Source organism: Cajanus cajan, chromosome 2, assembly GCF_000230855.2.
Source record: "Cajanus cajan strain Asha chromosome 2, NIPB_CcT2T_4, whole genome shotgun sequence".
NCBI classification, from domain to species: domain Eukaryota; kingdom Viridiplantae; phylum Streptophyta; class Magnoliopsida; order Fabales; family Fabaceae; genus Cajanus; species Cajanus cajan.
In genome coordinates, this window is record NC_138518.1 from 68,849,449 (window position 1) to 68,871,609 (window position 22,161).

General features: G+C 29.8%; 1 protein-coding gene across 2 annotated transcripts; it reads right to left on the reverse strand.

Moving 5' to 3' along the window:
• Window positions 1–5,248: 5,248 nt before the first annotated feature.
• LOC109810729 (Remorin family protein) lies at window positions 5,249–9,277 on the reverse strand. 2 transcript variants are annotated; one of them, XM_020374272.3, is made up of 6 exons: window positions 9,005–9,277; window positions 8,256–8,427; window positions 7,445–8,131; window positions 6,402–6,849; window positions 6,226–6,307; window positions 5,249–5,841 (listed from the first exon to the last, which is right to left on the reverse strand). In XM_020374272.3, the coding sequence occupies exons 1-6, from the start codon at window positions 9,032–9,034 to the stop codon at window positions 5,638–5,640; spliced, it is 1,623 nt and encodes a 540-aa protein (XP_020229861.1). In that variant the 5' UTR covers window positions 9,035–9,277; the 3' UTR covers window positions 5,249–5,637. The 2 variants fall into 2 exon arrangements, with proteins under 2 accessions (XP_020229861.1, XP_082924969.1); XM_083068843.1 differs by lacking the exon at window positions 9,005–9,277 and adding an exon at window positions 8,516–8,560.
• Between the last annotated feature and the right edge of the window lie 12,884 nt (window positions 9,278–22,161).

The following is a 22,161-nucleotide window of genomic DNA, read 5'->3' on the forward strand; positions in this document are numbered from 1 at the left end:
AAATAATGATGATAAATGTTAATCATTCAGTAATATTTTTTTTTTCAATGCATAAATTATTTTATCTTTAAATTAAGGTGTTTATGTTTAAAAATGATAAAGTTCAAAGATCAATTAAACAAAATTAAAGTTTGTTGTATTCATTTGAATACACAAAAGTTTGTTGTATTTATTGGAAGTTTCTGCCTCTACACTTTAGCAAAAATTCTCAAAGCAAAATTTAAAAGTTTAGACATATAATTAGTGGGTCAGGCTTGTAATTAATTGGATTTAGGCCCACTATCCTATGTATCTATAAATAAGTGTTAATATTTTGTGTTGTATAGGATAATCCTTATTTTTTTGACAAGTTTCTCTAAATTCTCTCTCTTTCTCTTTCTTCCTCTTTATCTTGTACAAATTTCTCTTTTATATTTCTTGGCTAATTTTGCTACCGCATCTTGATGAAGATACTTGGTTAATCTGCTTATCAATTCAAGATTTCATGAATTACGGTAAAATTTGATTTCCAATTTAATTTTTCCATACGAATTCTCCATCTTCTTCTCATCTTTCTTAGATCTATTTTCATGATTTGTGATTGTGAATTCCATTTTTAGATCTAGATTTGAATTAGATAATCCTTATTTTTTGACAAGTTTCTCTAAATTCCCTCTCTTTCTCTCTCTTCCTCTTTATCTTGTACAAATTTCTCTTTTATATTTCTTGGCTAATTTTGCTATCGCATCTTGATGAAGATACTTAGTTAATCCGCTTATCAATTCAAGATTTCATGAATTACGGTAAAATTTGATTTCCAATTTAATTTTTCCATACGAATTATCCATCTTCTTCTCATCTTTCTTAGATCTAATTTCATGATTTGTGATTGTGAATTCCATTTTTAGATCTAGATTTGAATTAGATAATCCTTATTTTTTGACAAGTTTCTCTAAATTCCCTCTCTTTCTCTCTCTTCCTCTTTATCTTGAACAAATTTCTCTTTTTATATTTCTTGGCTAATTTTGCTATCACATCTTGATGAAGATACTTGGTTAATCCGTTTATCAATTCAAGATTTCATGAATTACGGTAAAATTTGATTTTCAATTTAATTTTTCCATACGAATTCTCCATCTTTTTCTCATCTTTCTTAGATCTATTTTCTTGATTTGTGATTGTGAATTCCATTTTTAGATCTAGATTTGAATTAGGTAATCCTTATTTTATTGACAAGTTTCTCTAAATTCCCTCTCTTTCTCTCTCTTCCTCTTTATCTTGTACAAATTTCTCTTTTATATTTCTTGGCTAATTTTGCTACCGCATCTTGATGAAGATACTTGGTTAATCCGCTTATCAATTCAAGATTTCATGAATTACGGTAAAATTTGATTTCCAATTTAATTTTTTCATACGAATTCTCCATCTTCTTCTCATCTTTCTTAGATCTAATTTCATGATTTGTGATTTTGAATTCCATTTTTAGATCTATATTTGAATTAGATTAGAATTGATTAATTCAATATAAATGGAAATTAGGTAATTAATTAATTGCATAAATAAATATGTTCATTGTTTTTGAATTTTTTAAAATTAGTATGTGATTTTTTTTTAATTCTTAGATCTAGATTTAGATGTACATTCAATTTAGATAGGTGTTGATAAGAAGATGCTTGAATTATTATTTTATGTTGAACCATGAGAATTTTACCATAAGGAAAAACATTCTTGAATTGGTGCCTTTTCTGATTGAAATTTCTTGATTTTTATTGTTGCGTTCTTAATTTTATTTTGTGATTCAATTTTATTCTAATTAAATCCCTTTTTAAAACTGTGATTATTTTTAATTCAATTGATTGTTGTCTCCAAGAAGAATGACCTAGGTTAGTCCCTATATTACAAATTTAAGAAAAATCTAGTTGTATTTTAAAATGAGTCACAATGCTATTAGGAAGAAGGTTACAACTAGATGGCCATCTTGGCTAGCAATAGTGGGTGGAGAGGCTATCAAGGTTTGTTACTTTTTAGACATGCTTTTTTGGCTTATATGTAAGCCCCTATTTTTGTTGCAGTGTTACACTTCCTTGACTTTATATTATTTTTAAGCCTTATCAAAAAATTACAGATATATCATTGACATTTTTTCATTAATTAGAAGATTAAATTCTACATTTGATAGCATGTTAAAGGATACTAGAATCATATCATTGGTCTTTACAACAAACAATTTGTTCACTGTACAAATAGAAAACATGTATAATGAATGACGATGAGTTATTACTAAAGCATAATTAAGTAGACCAAATTCAAGGAATTTGAAGAGATTCTAATTTTTTTTTTCCTTTAAGACATATCTATCTTTTTGGTTAAATGGATTCACTCCTCACCAATCAATGACTTAAATTGTTTTGGTTCGTTATGTTTCTATAATTTGTGTTATTGGCTTATAAGTTCACATTTTGTTTTTCATATTGTTATTTTTATTGTGTCATTTTTATTTTTCCCCCTAAGCTTACATATGATGATGAGTGATCAAACATATCTGAGTTAAAAAATATATATTAGTCATTACATTGGTGAACTTGATCTACATTTTGTTCATTAGAAAGATAAAATAAATGAATGGTGAGATGGGTTGTTAACTAAAATTGTGTTAAAGTTTATCATTTTATATCATTACAACAACTACTTATTTATGTTGTTTCTTTGGCATGTTTTAATTTTATTTATGGAAAAACTAGAACTTGAAAGAAAATAAAATTTGCAAGGACATTAAGCATGCTTTTTTTATAAATAAAAAAAAAATGGGTTAAGAATCCAACTCATCCATACAAAATCAACTTGTAAGATGAAGATTACTATCCACTTATATACACTAGTATAACCTTATTTCTAGATGTTGTGGGGTCTCCAACACTCGGCGTGATGTTTGTAGGATTAGACATTTGTAGGTAACCTGATAACAATCTCAATAGCGAGTGGCACGATAGGTCCAACAACAATTAAAAATCATTAGAATATAAACTCTTATACCATTTGTTAGATATTGAGTATTTCTTTATGTTATAAGTTCAATCCTTTTTCCATATTCATAATTGATACTCTCTTCACTACATGAATATTTATAGTAATCACCATCACTATCTTCACTAGTGTACCTTAGCTTTGCACTTTGTCTTCTCATCAAATTGAGCATATAGTTGAATAACTGACAAATATGGAACATAATATTGAGCAAGAGACTCACTTTGATCAAGTACCAAAGGAACTCCAACTCCATTGATCAACAACTACTCTAAGAAATACAAGGTCGATATTTCTTAGAGTAGTTGTTGATCAAAGGAGTTGGAGTTCCTTTGGTCCTTGATCAAAGTGAGTCTCTTGCTCAATATTATGTTCCATATTTGTCAGCTATTCAACTATATGCTTAATTTGATGAGAAGACAAAATGCAAAGCTAAGGTACACTAGTGAGGATAGTGATGGTGATTACTATAGAGATTTATGTAGTGAAGAAAACAATGATTATGGATATGGAAAGAGGAGTGAATTTACAACACAAGTAAATACACAATTTCTAAAAGATGGTATCAAAGCTTATATTTTAACGATTATTAATCGTTGTTGACCCTATTGTGTCATTCACTATCGGATTGTTATTGAACCATTTACAAATGTCTAGTTTTGCAAACTTTACATCAAGTGTTAGAAATCCCACAACATCTAAAAATAAGGTTATAATAATATATATAAGTGAGAAGCAATACTCATCTTACAAACCAGTTTTGTAAGGTTAAGTTAAACTTTTAAGTGACTTTTTTTTACCATGAATTCATATGTCATGGTTTGAATTTATTGGACATGTTGATTGATCTTCTAATATTTTCGGGTCAACGAAGTTGTTGATGTTAAATTATAATAGATATGAAACCCGGGCTGGCATGCTATCTCAGGTCATTTTGATCTTTCTGTAAATGTGAATCCAAATATTTTTTGGAGCATAGATGTTGCTATGTCGGAGTAGGACTGAACCCAATGCCCTGAGTTTTCATGCAGTTCTTAGCCAATTCAAACTAACCTAGTGAGCATGTGATTGTGGTCCCCAATTGTTTTTCCACTTGGGTAAGTTACAAGTAATAGGCAACTTCACTTTTACAGCCTTGTGGAAACTTGTGTCATGCTTGCTTATACCAAAGCTCAGCCCATGCAATTGGCCCATTATAGGTTGCTCGGTGCTGCCTGTGAAAGGGTTCAGTCAGTAAAAGGAAACCAGCACGCTTACTAGACTAACTTGTGCACATCTTTTTCCAATATTTCATGGGTTAGTTATTCTTTTTAAAATATTCAAGTTCTTCCTCAAAATGCTGTCAGAGTCATCAAAGTGGGGCAACACCAAGTTTTGATCGGGGGTTTTAAAGAGCCGAAAGCAAATCGCACACGTTCTAAAGAATCATATACATAATTCTTTTTATAACCGTGTTACAAGTATAAAATATCCATTGATTTTATTAATCAATTTCCATCTTAGTCGAATTCTTTTAATAAAGTTTCTTCCCTCAAATATGTTTTCTAAATGGACCAAATTTAGTTTTACTTATACCAACGATTTGGCAGAGTCATTCAAATAATTGTGTATACGACTTGATTAAATTTTAAAACACAACCCAGATTGCAGCAGTTTTGAAGAAGCAGAAATTGACCGGTGCTTCTTTATTGCGTGTTATGAATCATGAAAGAGTAGTTTTGTTTATGTATTTGCGTATTTATTAATATTAATATATTTTACAAACTTGACAGCTGTTGTCATAAGAGTAACATAGCCTGCTGATATATATAGATATAAACATGAGCCATATATTGTAACCAAAAAAATTGATAGATATATTTATTGTTTATAGCATGTTGTACGCAAGCAATCAAAGCACATTTAACTTCGAGTTACATTTCGTAATAAAGCTCCCTAAAGGGTCAAACAAATGCTTTTGAAAATCATAGAAAAAGTGCCAACAAGCTTTTACTGGTCCCAGTCTAACTTGGGTGTAAAAGAAAATTTTGTAATGATACACTACAGACAATAACGTCACTGTATCACTTATTTGGGTGCTAAAAAAGCTTATTTTTTTTACATGCTTAATAGCCAAATTAAAACCACCAGAAAGCATGTCAATAAATGAATGTTACAGCTTTATTTAATATATGGTAAGATGCCCAACACCGGATATCTCAGCCTTGCAGCTGTAAATAAAAGAGTATAATTCGTACGAAAATACTTGGTAATAAATTGCACCACTCATCCATTAAACATTCTTTGCTGTATATGTTTGATTTGAAATTGCATAAAAAAGTAGCATAAACTGAGAAAGCAAGATCACGACAAAATTTACATTAAAGTAAAATAAAAATGGCCAGGTAAAAGCAAACATTTCTGTTTTTCTTCTTCTTTCTTTAAGAAAAAGAAGAAAAAAGACAGTTTTGTGACTTGTAAAACATCACTCAGCAATCACTTTAATGTAGCAACTTGCACTCAGATGCATGAAAATTACAAGGTTTGAAGTAACGTATAAGATGATGATATGCAAATTTTGATGAGCCATATCATCCACGGTAAGAAAGATTAGCAAATCTTGGAGTGAGGTGCATAATGCATGAATTGTATAAATCACAGCCAACCACAACAGATGTAATTGGAGGAGGGTATTCGTCCTGTTTGGCGGATGTACTCTGCTTGAGCAGCAGTTCTTTCTGCTTCTCGATTTTTTCTTGCTTCAGCTGCTGCTCGTTTCTCTTCTGATCTTTGTCTCGCCATAGCTATCTTTTTCACCATTTTTGCATGTGTCTGGGCTCTCATTTGCTCAACTTTGGCCTAAAATATAGTTATGTAAGTTTCAATCAAATGCAAAGTTCCAGCAAAGACTTTTAACTAAAGTATTTCTAAGGACATATTACTATTAAAGTATTTATAGAGACTTTTGATCAAATATTTATGTAATCAAAGAGACAAAGTGCATTATTTCAGATTCAGATAAAGACGGATTCCAACTTAAATCTCACAGCCAAGCATTTCATGTAATATATACAAGTAGATATCAGCAATAACAAAATTTATCTTGTCTCTCGCTCTCTCTCCTTCCCTTTCCATACACTTGGCTTAAAATGTTTTGTAATCTCTTCAAACTACATTTATGTTTTAAACATGCAATAACTCTGTTTCCAACGAATATAGTTATGTAAACTGTAAAATAACTACCTCAATTCTTCTCATTTCTGCTTCTAATTTTGCCTTTTGCTGACTTTCCCATGCTTGAATTTTGATTTCCTCGCGCTTAAATCTGCCAATTTTAACACATTATAATCACATTAGGAAGGATGAACAAATTACATGGTTCTATAATTAGTCTTTAGAGACTATGAGTAAAATAAAACCTTGCAGTATGTTTAGATTTCTCAGCATCCTCCCACAGAGCAGCACGTTTTTCAAATTCAATTCTCTCCTGTTCTTGCTCATTTGTGTCCCGGGGAGAAGATTTTTTCTTTTCCAGCTCATCTTTGCTTGCCCATGCAGCAATGTTCATCTTACCAAGCTGCACCCCAAGGGCTGCAATTTCCTTCCTGGTCTTGATCTTCATTTCTTCTTCAGACAAATGCTTTTTGCCGTTTTCAACTGGAAACTGGGAGTCCTCATTGGTTGTGTTGTCCAAAGGTGTTGGAGCAGGTCCACCTCTCCTAGGAGTCGAAGGCATAGAAGAAACTGGGCTCCGTAGTGGAGTTGCAGACCCAACAGGAGTAGCAGTCCTTGACGGTTCTTGACTTGGCACAGGGGTCATTTCAGTTCCCATATCTCTCATGGCAACAGATCTTATCCCAGGCATCACTGAATCATGAGAACAAGTTAATCTTACTGTCTATGCTCTGAATATGTTATCAATGAAAAGAATCTGATGTAATAAGATCATGCACCAGAATATCCAAATGGCACTTTTAATGTTTCTCTCATATCATTTATCTACTAAACTAGGGAATATAGTCTATGGATATAGTTGAAAATAAGGAAATTATATATTAATCAATTGTGTGTTTTGTACATTCCCTAATCTCCCTTTTTATGAGGTAAATGATAATGCTTAAAAAAGGAAATAACAATAATAAAGAAATAGGGTAACAAATAACCAAAGATATTTAGAGATATCTTTTATCTCCTAAATATCTATGATATTTACATGCAGATATTAATCTTGGTCTAGACTCTAGAACATAGCGAACGCATCAACTAAACAAGTGCAAATAAAAAATTTCAGCTACCAGTAATTTGCTCTTATTTGATAATGTTCAGTTATGCAATGCAGTAAAGGTTGCCTTAAATTAGCACGAATAATAATTATACAAAAATAAATACTGTGTAAACTTTTGATCTCCCCAAAAGAGGAATAAGAAACCCATATTATCAATATTGGGGTTGAATATCATACCTGATTGATCATCTGTACTTCTAGAGCAAGATAAAGCCAATTCATTGACTTCCTTTAGATCTTTGCTTTGAGGAAAAGACTCCACTGCTGGATTTCTTCCATGTGCTTGACCTGAAACCGATTGAGCGTCGGAGGGAACAAAAGAGAATTTCTCAAATCCCATATGTGAAGAGGGTTGACAGAAATCAACTCGCTTTGTTTCTGTCACCTTGCCTGTTAGGAGCTTGGGATCATAATTACCAGAATCCGGAGCAACCCTCACCATACTTGTTGGCACACGAGTTGCTTGGTTATGTACTGGATTCTTCTTTGAGTGATTAACTTGTATATTTTGCCTATTCATTATCCATTTCTCAGCATCGTTCCACTTGGAAGGAATAGGTCTGAATAGGGATCTAGTGGCAGGATTGTTTACTGGCCTCTCTCCTTTATCAAACTCAAAACTCGAAGAGCTAGCATTGCTGTCATAATCAAGATTTTCATCTTCTGTTGTTCTCAGCGCGTGAATTGTGCTCGAACTTCCGGTATCAGCCTTCTGAAAATGCTGCACCTTCACACGTCCCATGTCGCCGTTTTCCTTAGCCATTGTCTCCTTTGGTTCATAAGAAGTCTGGTCACCCTGTCTCCGGTTCAGCACAGCATCACCAGATGGCTTCAATTCATGAACTTCCAAGCTTGGAGATGTAACTGGAAGGACCAAGTTTCTAATTAGTTAACACATGAAGTTTTCATCCAATAGAAAAATAAATACACAAAAACTGTTAACACATAATAATGCAAAAATGAATAAATTGCAATTGCAATTGCAAACCTTCATCATCAAGGCTATCACTTTTTGAGGCAAGTAAGCTATTCACAAATTCAGCATCCTCAAGCCTTGAAGGGGAGGTTCTGGATGAGTTACTGTTGGATCCATCCTTCTTCCTATGATGGTGAGGCCCTAATAGCTTCATCCTCAGTTTACTGGGAGAAATTATTCCAGTCTGCAGAACAAATGGCATAGTTATCCCCATCAAAATCCTTCAAGAACTCAATTAGCAAAATTCAAACAAAATCCATCTTGCAACATACTACATAAACAATTAATGATGCCCAATACATGACCACTTTTTTTCCACCAAAAGGCCCACCCACCGTTTCAACCCACACCCTTTTTTTTCACTCAAGAAGAAAAAAAAGAAGAAGGGAAAATGAATTCCACTCTTTATGCCATTCCCTTTTCAGCCTTTTTTCTCTCTTCCTCGCCCACCCACCCACCACCAAATAATAATGACGAACCCCATCCTTCCATTCATTACAAAAGTAAAAAAGGCAAAAACATGATTTTTGAAACCATGTAAAAAAAAAAATATATATCACTTGGAGGGAATCCATGAAACCAAGCCCACAAAGAAACAAAAGAGATGCGGACTATTGTGAAGTCCAAGAACACAAAGCTTGAATTACATGGACAATTTTCCCACCAACCCAGTTTGGGAAAGAAAAAAAAGATATAATTTTGATGAAGAAGAAGAAGCATGGTGGAAGAGCAAAGGAGATAAGAGAGGCTAAATGCTAAACCTGAACTTTGTCTATTCTCTCGTAATCCATTAGATCTCTGGCTGCCTCTTTCTCTCTAACTTGGAAGGTAGGTCATGCAGAAGTGGAAGTCAAAAAAGCTCAATTTTGCAGCTTGGTTTGGAAGTTATGAGTGGTGAGTTGCGAGTGAGTGATAAGAATAAGACATGAGAGAGAGAAAGAGATTATGGATGTGATGCAGCAGAGAAGGAGCAGGAACAGGTGTTTACTTGCTCAAGAAAGTGTTCAAGTTGGGCTTCTCTGCAGTACTGGAGATGCTGTATCTATCTATGATCTCGCCACGACATCACAATGGCCCCGCCTGCTACAAAATTAATTCAATTCGCAATACTCATAATTTTAAATAAAAAATACTATAGTTTTAATATAAATAAACTTGATTGTAATGTTTTTTTACCAAAATTTCATAATTTCATAAATTTTGACATTTAACTTATGTAAAATTTATCAACTTTTAAATATTGATATATTTTATCATTTCATTAATTGATTAATATAATATGTTGATTATTAATAATTTATTAATATCAATGATGTTGGATATAAATACTGTTATGACTTAAATTGTCATGTAACTAATATGTCATGTTAATAATTATCTAATATAGGTTGATAATTGTGATACTATCAATTTCATAATCCTTATTTAATTGATCATTACTATTGAGAGCTTTAAAATCGAGAAACTTTGGGAGTAAGTTAATTTTTGAAGGGTTGGACCATAGATAGGAGAAGTCAACTCAAGAAGGTATAAAAGAGAGTTTTTCAATTATGAACTTCATAATGCAAGTTTCCAAAAACCGTAGAGAGAAATTAGAGGGGGATTATCACTTCCTTCTTCCTTCTTTGTTTCTCATTCTTGGTAAGAATCCTTCCTTTTCTCCTTTTTTCAGCTAATTCAAGTTAGTGGTGATGAAGATCCAACCTTCCGAGGTTGGAACTTCAAGCGATCGTTGTGCGAAGTTGCTTCTTCATCTTCTTTTCTTGCGATTTTATTCTCTGAAGGTAAGGGAAGCTGAGATTTCAAATTCTTGTGTGCGTTGCGGGGTTATGATGTTGAAATGAGTTGATTGTTGGTTGTTGGGAAGAATTAAGTGATGAAAATGATAAAGTTGAGAGGGTTTTGTAGCTTTGAAGTGGAGTATCGGAAATTGAGTTGATTCTTGATTGATTTCGGTTGCATGTTGCTTGTGATGATGAAATTATGTTGTAAATGTTTTATATATGTTGCTTATTGCATTGTATTTAGGATTGTTGGATTTCAGGTAAATTGGTCTTAACCAATTTCTACATAAGTGCGAAAAATGACATTGTGTCGGGTTTGCCTTCATGGCATCAAACGTCAATTCAAAGAGGGACCTTTGTTTTACTCACATCGGGAGTAGGATTGGTAGTTTTGAGTGTGAGGAAAGAAAATCGTCTTAGGTTGGAATAACGTCGGGCGTGGGTTGAACGACATCGAGTGTGAGGAGAGAAAATCATCTCTACTTGGGTTCACATCAAGCACTAATGTGTGTTGCACTAGGCATGAGTCAGGCAAAGAGCCATCTACCTAATATGGGTCAAGCGTGGGTGTTGCCACACCGGGTGCAAGAGTGTGGGATGCTATTTGTCTCAATCATGTTAGACGTAGGTGGTTTTACGTCAAGCACAAATGAGACAAAGAGCTCTGTGTCTCAATGGCACTAGGCATCCAATGACTGATGCCGAGCGTGAGTTGTATAATGAAAACATGTTGTTAAAGTTGTTTTATAGTTGATTTATGATAAATTTGTTATGTGAGTGATGTTGTAAGATGATATACGTGTGATATGTAATAAGTTGATCATGTTGTAAAGTGGTGAGTTGTTTTAAGCTGCTTATACTAATATAATTGTTGTTCTATTAAAGTTACTCATGGTGTAAAGATGTATGATGTTTAAATTGTTCAAATTATTACGGTGATATGCTATAGGCATGTGGGTTAGATACATGTCTTAACTGTGATATATAAAAACTAGAGGGAAGTAAAGTCATTTTTGAAAGTTGAATATCTCATTGTGTGGATATACATTATGGTGCTCCAAAAACCCGGTTGGAAACCCATTAGTAGGTAAATTGACCTCTAAATGGGTAAATTGTTTTCAGTTGTCCCATTTAGGATTTATGTGGCATCTGTGTGTGGACAAAGTCAAGACACACGTGTATAAAGTGACCAACTGGGTAAGGTACTAGGTTAAGGACTTAGTCTCTAACCTAGTACTTGGAGGATAGTTGATGGACTAATCTCATAAATGGCTAAGTAAAGCAAGCTAGTGTCATGATAGACTCTTACCCAAACTATTCTATCTTAATAATAGTATTAGACTTCCTAGTTTAAGTGGCAACTTGCGAAATCAAATTAAGTTATTAGTTGACCTGGTTGAGATGGGCCATACATTGTGGTTTGATAGAATCTAGCCATTCAAACTACTCATCGTGTGTTGTAGAAGATCTCTATAGTTGATATCTATGACGATGTATCAGATGTGATATATATGTTGATATGTTGAATGTGTTGTGAGTTGTTTAAGTTGTTGCGTTGATGATGTTGTCAATGTTATGAGTTGTTATATTTTGCTATGATGATATTGTTTATGGTTTTTTTATATGTTGAATTCTTTTCACAAACTTACCTCGTGTTTTCCTTGTGATTGAAATTATAATGATCATATTTGGTATGAGAATAAGAAAAGATTAACATGATGACTTGTGCTGCTAGCACGTAGTCATGCTGGAATTGGCTAGGTTTTATTGATAGCTACTTTGATATAGTCAAATCTTGTATAGATGTTGACCGACATTTAGATTTATTTTGCACTTAGCACTATATTTTTGTATATAGTATGTATGTACAATAAGTCTTATTATGTTGTTTATACCCTACATATATATGTGTATATGATATTAGCCTTTAGTTACATGATAAATCCTAAATCTCGTGTTTTTTAGTCATTTTTTTAGTCATTTGTTGTGTAATAGTTGAACCGTAGTAAGTATAGTAAGTCGAGTCATTACAATAATCAGTTAAAAAAATGATAAAATGTACAAAATTATTATAAAAAAAATAGTGATAAAATGTACAATTTTAAAAGTTAAGTGACCAAATTCATAAAATCATGAAAATTTTAATAGAAAAATGTACAATTAAGTCATATACATAATATGTAATAAACTATTAGGATCTAGGATTTATTTGACAATATGTTTAAATAGTATGTACAAAATTTTAAATTAAAATTTTGTTATCATTGTAATTTTTGTCGATAAAATGAAATAAATAATATGTAATTTAAATAAATATAATACAAAAATAAAATTTGTTATCCATTTTATTTAACAAGTTATCTTTTTTTATGCATTTTAAACTTGTATCAAAACTTTAAATGTGAAAGCAAAGTGGAATCTATTGAGAGTAAATTACAATTAACTTTATTAAAATTAATTATGAAAATTTAATATGTCTAAACTTTGAACTATTTTTTTTTGTTATATTATGTCTAAACTACTACTTTTACTCTTGCGCATTTCCCCGTTCTACCAGAGGATTTGCCTGTTTTAGTCACAACTTACAAGGTTAAAAGTTAAAAACAAAAAAGTAATATTTGTTTATTTTACATTCCAAGGACTGCCCTAACCTAGGTAATTAAGACATTTGGTCTTTAGTTTGGATGATGGCATCTGTATTTTTATTTTATTTTTTTAAGTATTTAGGGTTTGGGAAGAAGTGAAAAATGGAGAGCGTGAAGTAGGGGAATTACATTGATTGCCATTAAAACTTATGTGATTTTTTTTTCACTTATACATTGGTTAAAATCTAACAAATATAGGAAGACATTTATATTTTATATTGATGACATTTACATTAATTAGTTGTACAATTGATACAGTATGTCTTTTTTAACTGACAGGAAGACTTCCTACACTAATGAATGTATTATAACATTAAAGATGTTTTATTGTTGTACTTAAAAGAAACTAAATTTATTATTGTCAAATTCATTGTAATGTTTTATAAAAATATTTTTAATAATAGATTAATTGAATTTGTAACACGATAAGTTTTTGTTAATTATTATCTTTTAACAATAATTATATGTTGTGGTGTTTTTGGTTGTTGAGAAATTATGAGAATTTAAGAATTCTTGTGAGTTTTATGCATTTAGAAAGCTTCTTGGGATAGAAGTCCAATTTGATCGTGAAGAAAAGATATATAAGATTTCTTTTGAGAAATATAAGGTTCATGTTGAAACTTGAACCTCGTAAACTCACTTGTTTAGATAAATTTGATGAGATAGCTAAATAAAGACACTCTAAAACCCAAGGTGACATTTTCTTCCTTTTGAATCCATAGCAGACCTTTGAATCCTTCCTTGAAGATCTTGATTTGCTTGTTGGTAATTTAAAGTTGTTGAGAGTTGAGGATCATTGTTAGATTGGTGAGGTGCGAAGCTTCAATGTTAGCTTAGAGTCATTTTTTCTCCTTCTTTCTTCATTTTTGCTTGGAGTGGAGGTAAGGGATGTTAGAATGGATTATTAATTGTTGATTTGCATGATTAATTTTTATTCATTGGAATATTATTGTGCTAGCTAAATTCATATTTAATGTTTGAGGTTTTGAGTTTTGGAAGTTTTGAGATTATGATGATGAATTTTGGTGGTTGATCAAATTTTTATTGCATGTTGAATTTCTGGTGCAAAATGAGTTGTGGATGATGTATATACATGAGATATTACATTGCATGCTTGGTATCTTATGATTTTCAATTGGATTAAACCATTTTCATGAATCTGCACGTGCATAATTCACCATCACGTCGAACATGTCTTCATGGCACCGACCATGACTCAAATCAAGGGCCCTTTGTTTTACTCGTGTTGAGTGTAGGATATTGGTGGCAACGTGAGGAAAGAGAATTATTTTTGACTTGGTCACATCAGATTTAAAGTTTAATGGTGCCGAATGTGAGGAGAAAGAATTGTCTTTGTTTAGATCGACGTCGAGCGTCAATGAAGTAACGCTGAGCATAAATCATCCTAAGGCTCTCTACCTCAATGAGACTAAGTGCGAGCTTTGTCATGCCAAGCGTGATTGTGCCATGGGACCTTTGGTCTCATCCACACCAAGCGCGAATTGAATGGCGTCAAGTGTGGTGGAGATAGAGAGTTCCATATCTCAATGGCAACGGGCGTAAAATGTATAGTGTCAAGTGCGAGTTACCTTATGAAAACTCGTTAATTTCTTGGTTAAATGGTGAACATGAATATATTAGATGAATCTATTACATGTTGAATGTTAATGGGTGTTGTTGGTTCTATGTATATTGATCTAGAATACTATATATATATGACTATAATTGTTGAATGTTGCGGTGATGATGCTAAGAGTGTTGAAGGTATTTAGGTATGTGGTGTTGATTAATGGAGGAAAGAGGAGAAAATGTTTTTGAAAATTGGACATCCCATAGTGTGGATATTGGTGTGGTGCTCGATGAGCCCAATTGTTAAAAAAAATATTATTGAGTAGGTGTTATGTCTTGGAGTGGAGTGTTGAGTTTCCTCTAAGTTTTTAATTAATGTTCGAGTAAGGTATGAAGTCAAGGGCCAAAATCCTTAATTGATTACTAAAGAGGTGCATTGTATCGTGAGGATAGTTAGTGGGTTAAATCCACAAGTAACTTGATTAATACATTCCAATGTCATGACTGACCGATACCTAAACTATGTTATACCTAATGGTGACACTAGACTTTCCTAATTTAAATGACGACATTCAAGAAATCATATTGTAGGGATTTGTATCCTAATTGGCTATTATTCTAGCAAGTGTAAAAAGATCGATTGGTTTAATAGGGTTAAATCACTTAGATTGCTCACCTTTGTTGTAAGAGATTTTCATCAGTGAATGCGTGACAACACATGTAATTAAGATGATTTGCATGGTGCCATGTGGGTGTTGTTCATATGCTTGTTGATTATATTGTTAAATGGCATTGGTATGGTGAAATATGAACTATCATATATTGTTATCTTGCCTAACTTGTAAGGTGTGGAATGTCATGTTGCAGTGTCTATGTTGTGTTGCTATGATGTAAACCATAAGGTATATGTTATGTTGCTATGATGTAAACCATAAGGTATATGTTGTTTGGTTTGCATGTTAGTGGTTGAAGTATAGTTCTTTATTTCTATATTTGATGTATTATTGTTCTTTTGAACATTAGATTCCTTTACATATTTCCTTGTAGTTAAACTCTAATGATCATATTTACATGGAAGTAGGACAAGGTTAGCTAGAGGTAGAATGTGATTTTGTGAGTCCCATCGATGGATGGCTCGTTGTGATTTTGTTGAGTTACTCTAATGTAATTTGATTGATATAGTTATTACTTAATTGGCAATTACAACTATTATATTTTCAGTTATTCAAGATTTTGTAATTAGGTATATAGGAAAAAGGAATAAATAAGTTCTTTTTCACGAGAGAATAACTTTTTTTTTTGCTAATTTAAAGCAAAAATATACTAATTGTATACACATGATAATCCTTAATAGTGTGTTTGGATGATGAATTTATATAGGATAATTCATTTATTTGAAGAATTTCAAATTCCTTGAGGTGAAATGCTTTGTTTGGATAAGGAATTTACAAAGAATTTGAAATCCAAGCATTTGTGAAATTCTTTAAAATAGTATAATTTCAAATTCTCCCAAAAGTGGGAGAATTTGAAATTCCTCATATTTATTTTTCTTATTTCACCTATATATTTTATCTTATCTCTCCATTCTTTTAATTATTGGATATTCAAAAATATTTTTAAAATTATTAAATATTATCTTATATTAATTTTTAAAATTATTAAATATTATCTAATATTAATTTTTAAAATTATTAAATATTTAAAAATGGATTAATATTTATTTTTATAAAATTTAATTTAAAATTTTCAACATATAAATATATTTTTAAAATCAATTTTATTATGATTGAATCAAATTATCATATTCAACCTAATAATTTAAAATTTAATAAATTTAAATTGACTCATTCAAATAAAATATTTTAAAAATGATAGAAATTGAAATCAAAGTAATTCAAATACTAAGAATTTAAAATTCCTTGAATTTGTAAAATTTTTCATCCAAATACGCTATAAAATTTTATGAAATTGCGTACACTCTTTTACTTTTTTTTAATGTTTACTGTAAGTTTTCTTATAGGAATTACAAAGTAATATTTTTAAATAATTAAAAAATGTAAATGTAATATATAAATAATTTCAATTTAATGTTTTTTAAAATAATTGAGGATAATTATTGTAGAGATAGAGAAAATAAAGATTTTGGATAATTAGTGTAATATCTTCCTACTGATAAAATAAAAATATAAAAGATGTTTTCTTTTTTACTTATTTGAATTAATTATATATATATTTTCTTAAGTTTTATTCTATATTACTAAACTTTAAATTTATCCATGCATTGGTATTTGCTAGTTAGTAGGTAACGCGAACTTATTTGCCATTAGGGATACATATTTGCGAGTCTGTGAACCACAATTCTTTTTCTACTTGTAAGATCTGAATTTAATTCTTATTGCTACTAATAAATTTTGAAATCATTTATAAGTGCTATATTTTGGTCGAGAGTTGTATAAAATGTGAGTATCTTAAAATGAGATAGCGAAAGATTTCGAAATTATTTTAAAATTTTACATTTGGTAAAGTAATAAATATTAGTCGGTGTTGAAAGTTGAAAGAGAAGAAAACACGTGAAATAAAGACACTCATCAAACCTCACAATTATTCCGATAATCTCGGCTCCCAATAGCTTTCTTAACAATAATTCGAAAATGAAATTACGATAAAGACAACACGCTTTTGAATTCCTCGAGGAGAACCTAACAATTATTGGAATACATTTCATTGGATAAAAGTTAGGTTAAATTTAATTTTTTATTCTTTATCTTATTTTTTATTTATTAAAATATTTATTTTAGTTATTTATCTTTTATATTTGAATCAATTTAATTTTTTAGAATAATGATATTTTTAATTTTGTAAAATAATTTTAAATTAACTTTTAATTAATTCAAGATATGAAATGTGTAACAATAGATTCATTTTTATAAAAATTATGAACTTAAATTCAAAAGAGTCATAAATATAATAAAAATCGTAAAAAAAATATATCTTATGAATAATTATAAAATAATGTAAATTTAAATTTTTTTGAATTTATTTTTATTTTTATTATGTTTATAACATATTTGGTTTGAGTTTCAATAACATTCAATAGTTTTTGTATAAATGAATTTTATGAAACAAGTTTCAAGTATTTAACTAGTAAAAAAAATTTAAAAATACTAAATTAATCTAAATTTAGGAGATAAAATATCAAATGAATATTTTAAAAGATAAAATCAAATGAATCTAAAAAGTAAGATAAATAACTAAAAGTATAATTTAGTCTAAACGTAGTGTGTTTGGATAAAAAAAAATACAAACGATACATTCTTTTGTTTAATTAAAAATGAAATAAGTTGTTCTTAAAAATATTTTTTTCTTTATTTATTTTTTAAAAAAATCTTTCTAATAAAGAAAAGATTACTATTAGACTATTAGTAATATTTAAATAAAAATAGATAGGAAAAAATCATTTAGTAATATCCATTATATTAAAAACCATAATAATTTTAGTAGAGAAAAATAAATGTGGAAAACATTTCTAGATTATCATCCAACTACAATTAAGTATGAAAAGGCCGCTAATTTTGATAATAGAATTTATAGAATACATCTTAGGAGTATAATATTTTTTTTTATACTTTCAATTTTAAAAATTAACAAACTTATCACATATAAGTATTTTAGAAGACCACTCAAATAATTGAGAACCAAAAGAGTAAGTTAGCGAGGAGGAAGTTCTCAATGATTTGGTACCCTTGACAGTCGAGTTATTTTCAAAAGATTAACTAAGAGCACATGAAAATAATGTTTCTGAAATAAGACAATGCAAGGATCTCTTCGAACCTTTTGGTTGTCAAAAGAGATCGAATTCAAGGTAAATTCATCAGAACTCCCACGACCCCTTCATGTATCGATACTTGTTGGGATGAGAAAATGAATGACATTACATCATATTAGCACAATAATACTATATATTAAGGATAATCAAAATAAGACACTTTAGATAACTTATTACCTAATCATTAATTTAATGTCCAAACTCACTAACCTAAAATCCCATTACGACTACTACAAATAGTAGCACGTATTATGATAAAATCAATGTTCATTTAATGCTTATACCTACTAAATTTAGCATATAATTTACTTGAGCATATGGGTATTATATGCAAGTATTGACTCATTCGCTTATCAGAAAAGATTACGTGTTAAAAAATCTATACAAAGATCCAATTACAGGTACAATAAGATTTATGATCATCTGGAATATAAAATTATATAAAAAGATATTAATTGGTATGTAATTTTTTTTTTGTTGGTAATAATCCCCTTAAAAATATAACAAAATTATTTTAATTGATCATAAGTCTAAATTTTTACATTAACAATATATATATATATATCAATTAACTTTTTATTTTAGTTTAGTCACTAATATTGAGAAATATTTTAATAATAATTTAAATTATATTGACGTATTGTTGATCAGGAAAGGTATATGTAATGTAATCTCTTAAAAAAGATATGATGAAAAATAGAGTATAGGTAAATGAAATAGTAACAAATATATGACGTGAAGGGTGAATATATTGATTGGTGGGTCAAAGATACGTGTGGTAGTAATTAATTGGAATGGATTGGGAATATGAATTAAATTAGTAGAAGAGTGTCAGAACTGAGAAGAAGGCAAAGGAGTTCAGAGGGTTCGGAATTTTATAATGTCACACTCTCTCTCTATTTGACCACAGTCATCACCTAATCCACTCTCATTTTTATGGGACCATGATGATGATGCCACCCCTTTTGAATTCCGCTTCCTCACCATTTCAAATACTCACCAGAATCACGTTTCTTTTATCATACTAAAATTTTTTAAATTTATTATGCTGTTAATGAAATAATATAAAACTATCACACATAACTTTTTTATTTTAAAATAGTTGCTATGAGCTTCCGACCACCTACAAATATTCTATCCAAATATCTTACCATTATATCCACTATAATGGAATATAGCGTATTACTCTTTATGTCTTATATTCAAATATCTTAGTTGTTGCATATAGACAATTTATTTACTTTTTACAGTATATTGTTTTTTTAATTCAAATTTATTCTTACATGTTTTTTTTTACTGAATTGCGATGATGATATTTATTAGAGTTAATCACCTACATACTGTCAGTGTAAATTTTTTTATACTGACAACTAATTATATTTTTTAATTGTATCATGTCACTGTTAAAAGTAAATGTGTTTACAGTGACATGACAAAATTAAAAGATATAATTGGTTTCAGTATAAAAAAAACTTTACACTGACAATGTATAAGTGATTAACTCTATTTATTATATGAATAGAATAAGAATAGATCCAAGGTTGTATGGCTTGCGAGCCATGTTGGAGGATAGGGAGATTATTTTAAAATTATTCTAGTGTACATGTGTTTTTCTTTCTTTTTTTTTTTTACAATTATTGTTTGATTGACAACTAAAATTTATATTTCTAGTTTAGATTTATTGTGCACATGATTTATGTTATAATTCCATTAAAGAACATTTATTATTTTAGTTCCATGATTTTTATATATTATTACTAAATAATAAATGTTGCTCAATGAAATTATAGTATAAATTATATATGTTCATGTGTGCACATACATGCTCATACACACATATACACATACACTCACACACACACATATATTATATATATATATATATATCGTTGTATATATATTTGAGGACTATTTATATGATAAATTTAGTTTAATTAGATTTATCTTTTTTATTGTTATAATTGTTGAATTGTAAAGTGTAGAAATTTACTAAATTGTTACATATATATATCCCTATTGATGAGTGAAGAGCAATATGAATAATTTTTATCATAATAAATTTATGTATTTAATAGTTAAAATTAATTTTTAATTTTTAGCATGATGACTACTACAGTTTAAGTATTTAATGGTGAAAATTAGTTTTTACTTTTTAGCATGCATTACTACCAAAGTGATCACCATTAAAAAAGTTCAAGTTGTTGAGCAAATCATATTAGGATGTTTCACTTATTACTTCACAAAATATATATCATATCTAAAATGATTCAAATTTGTTGTTGACATGCTCTATTGGCTAGTTTGACTAAGGCTCTATAAATACAACATAATCTATAGTTGATTCAAGGGCTTTACACACGCAAAGAGGAATCAATAGAGAGCAGCCGAAGACAAATTATTATATCATCATTGTTCATTAATTAAGATAGGATTATGATGAATAATACTACTAGTACTCTACTATCATGCTTTTAACTCTATTTGCCGTATTGGGCCAAGGAAACATAATTAACATTATCCGCAATATAAACAAAAATTCAAAAGCTCAAAACCCAATGGAAAAAGTAGGGTGATTATCTACTTTTTGTTCGCTTGTTGTCATTAAGGTTTATATCCTATAATCCTTCTATCAAATTTATGTTGCACTTTTACATTATTTACTCATATTAGGAGCTCAAGAAACATTCTTTTGTATTGTTAATTTCATGAATTCATTAACCAAAAGTTGATGAAAGATGAGAGAGTTAAGGTGGTAGATTCCTGCTACTTCATTCACATGGTGTTCTCATTGTGAGGGACCCAGTGTCTTATTTTGGGTATGATGTGTATCATGTATGCCCTTGAAAGGGTCTTTGACCAATTTGTCTTATTTTTCATTCGTTTTTTTGGTATTGTGAACTCATTGATTCGCCTATATGTTTGACCACCTTGTCCTTTTACACATGCCATCGGGTACAGATATTAAGGTCGTGTACTCGTGTTCTATTTTTTCTCTATATTTTTTTTTTAAACATATTGCGATTAGGTGGAAGAATTGAATAACATCTCTTTCATATTTTAAAAGAATAATGTTAATAACTTGTTAAAAAAATTAAAATTATAGGCCATTTGTTTTATTTTATACTTTTACGACATAAGTATATCTTCGTGAAGTTTGTAAACTAATTAATACAACTCACCTTTGGATTACCTTATTGGACGGGAGAAAATACACAGATGCATGAAAAGGGAGGTAGATTTTTTTTTTATATATAATAATTGTTGATGATGGACGACACAAAACTAGATAAATATGCATAGAAACAAAGAATAATGAAGACAAATGTCGAAAAAATAAAGCACAAAGAAAAAGAAAACAATTAAGAACAACACAACAAGAAATTATGGGGTTTAATTAATGTGACTATATCCATGGGTAGTAACAAATCGAATTTCCACTATAATTAAATTAAATGAGAATAAAAAAGATTGAAAACCAACGTAAACCTTCCAATAACTTTTTCTGTGACAGAAAAGTAACCCTCATTTTTTTAAATAGAAAATCTCATTCACTAATTTTTCTTTCACAATAAAAAAATTTGTTTTTTTAAACAGGAAAAAATGTTGTTCTCTACACACTACCATTTTTGGTATATGGGTTCTTAATATACGAAATTACAAATAATAAGAAATGAAGGAAGGCTAATCATTGCTGGATCATTTATTCTAATTCAGACAAAAGTACGTACTCGATCTTTTAACAGTATTAATAATGATCATTGCCATTGGTATGTATCTTTTGCGTCTTTTAAAATATTTAAAGAATGCTATTTGATTGAATTTTACATTTCGGTAACTATATGTAACTGTTTTAGAAGTGTTCTACTATAATTTAGATTCAACACAGTAGGTTGTAAGTTTACTTTAATTAGAAGGTGGTGTTATTTATTGGAATTAACAAATCAAGCATGTGTAGTAAGATTTACAATGGAATCTGAATTTATAACACTCGAATTTGCTAGTCAAGAAACATAGTGGCTGAGAGGCCTAATAGTCATTCTATTGTGATTCACAAGTTACAATTAGAATATATATAACAAAAATTTTATATTACG

Excerpts from the sequence above, each read along its gene's own strand:
- LOC109810729 (XM_020374272.3), bottom strand. The coding sequence starts at position 9,034 with ATGGATTACGAGAGAATAGACAAAGTTCAG. Across the intron at positions 8,132-8,255 it reads TGATAGCCTTGATGATGAAG|TTACATCTCCAAGCTTGGAA; the intron begins GTTTGCAATTGC and ends TGGTCCTTCCAG. Across the intron at positions 5,842-6,225 it reads CAGAAATGAGAAGAATTGAG|GCCAAAGTTGAGCAAATGAG; the intron begins GTAGTTATTTTA and ends ACTATATTTTAG.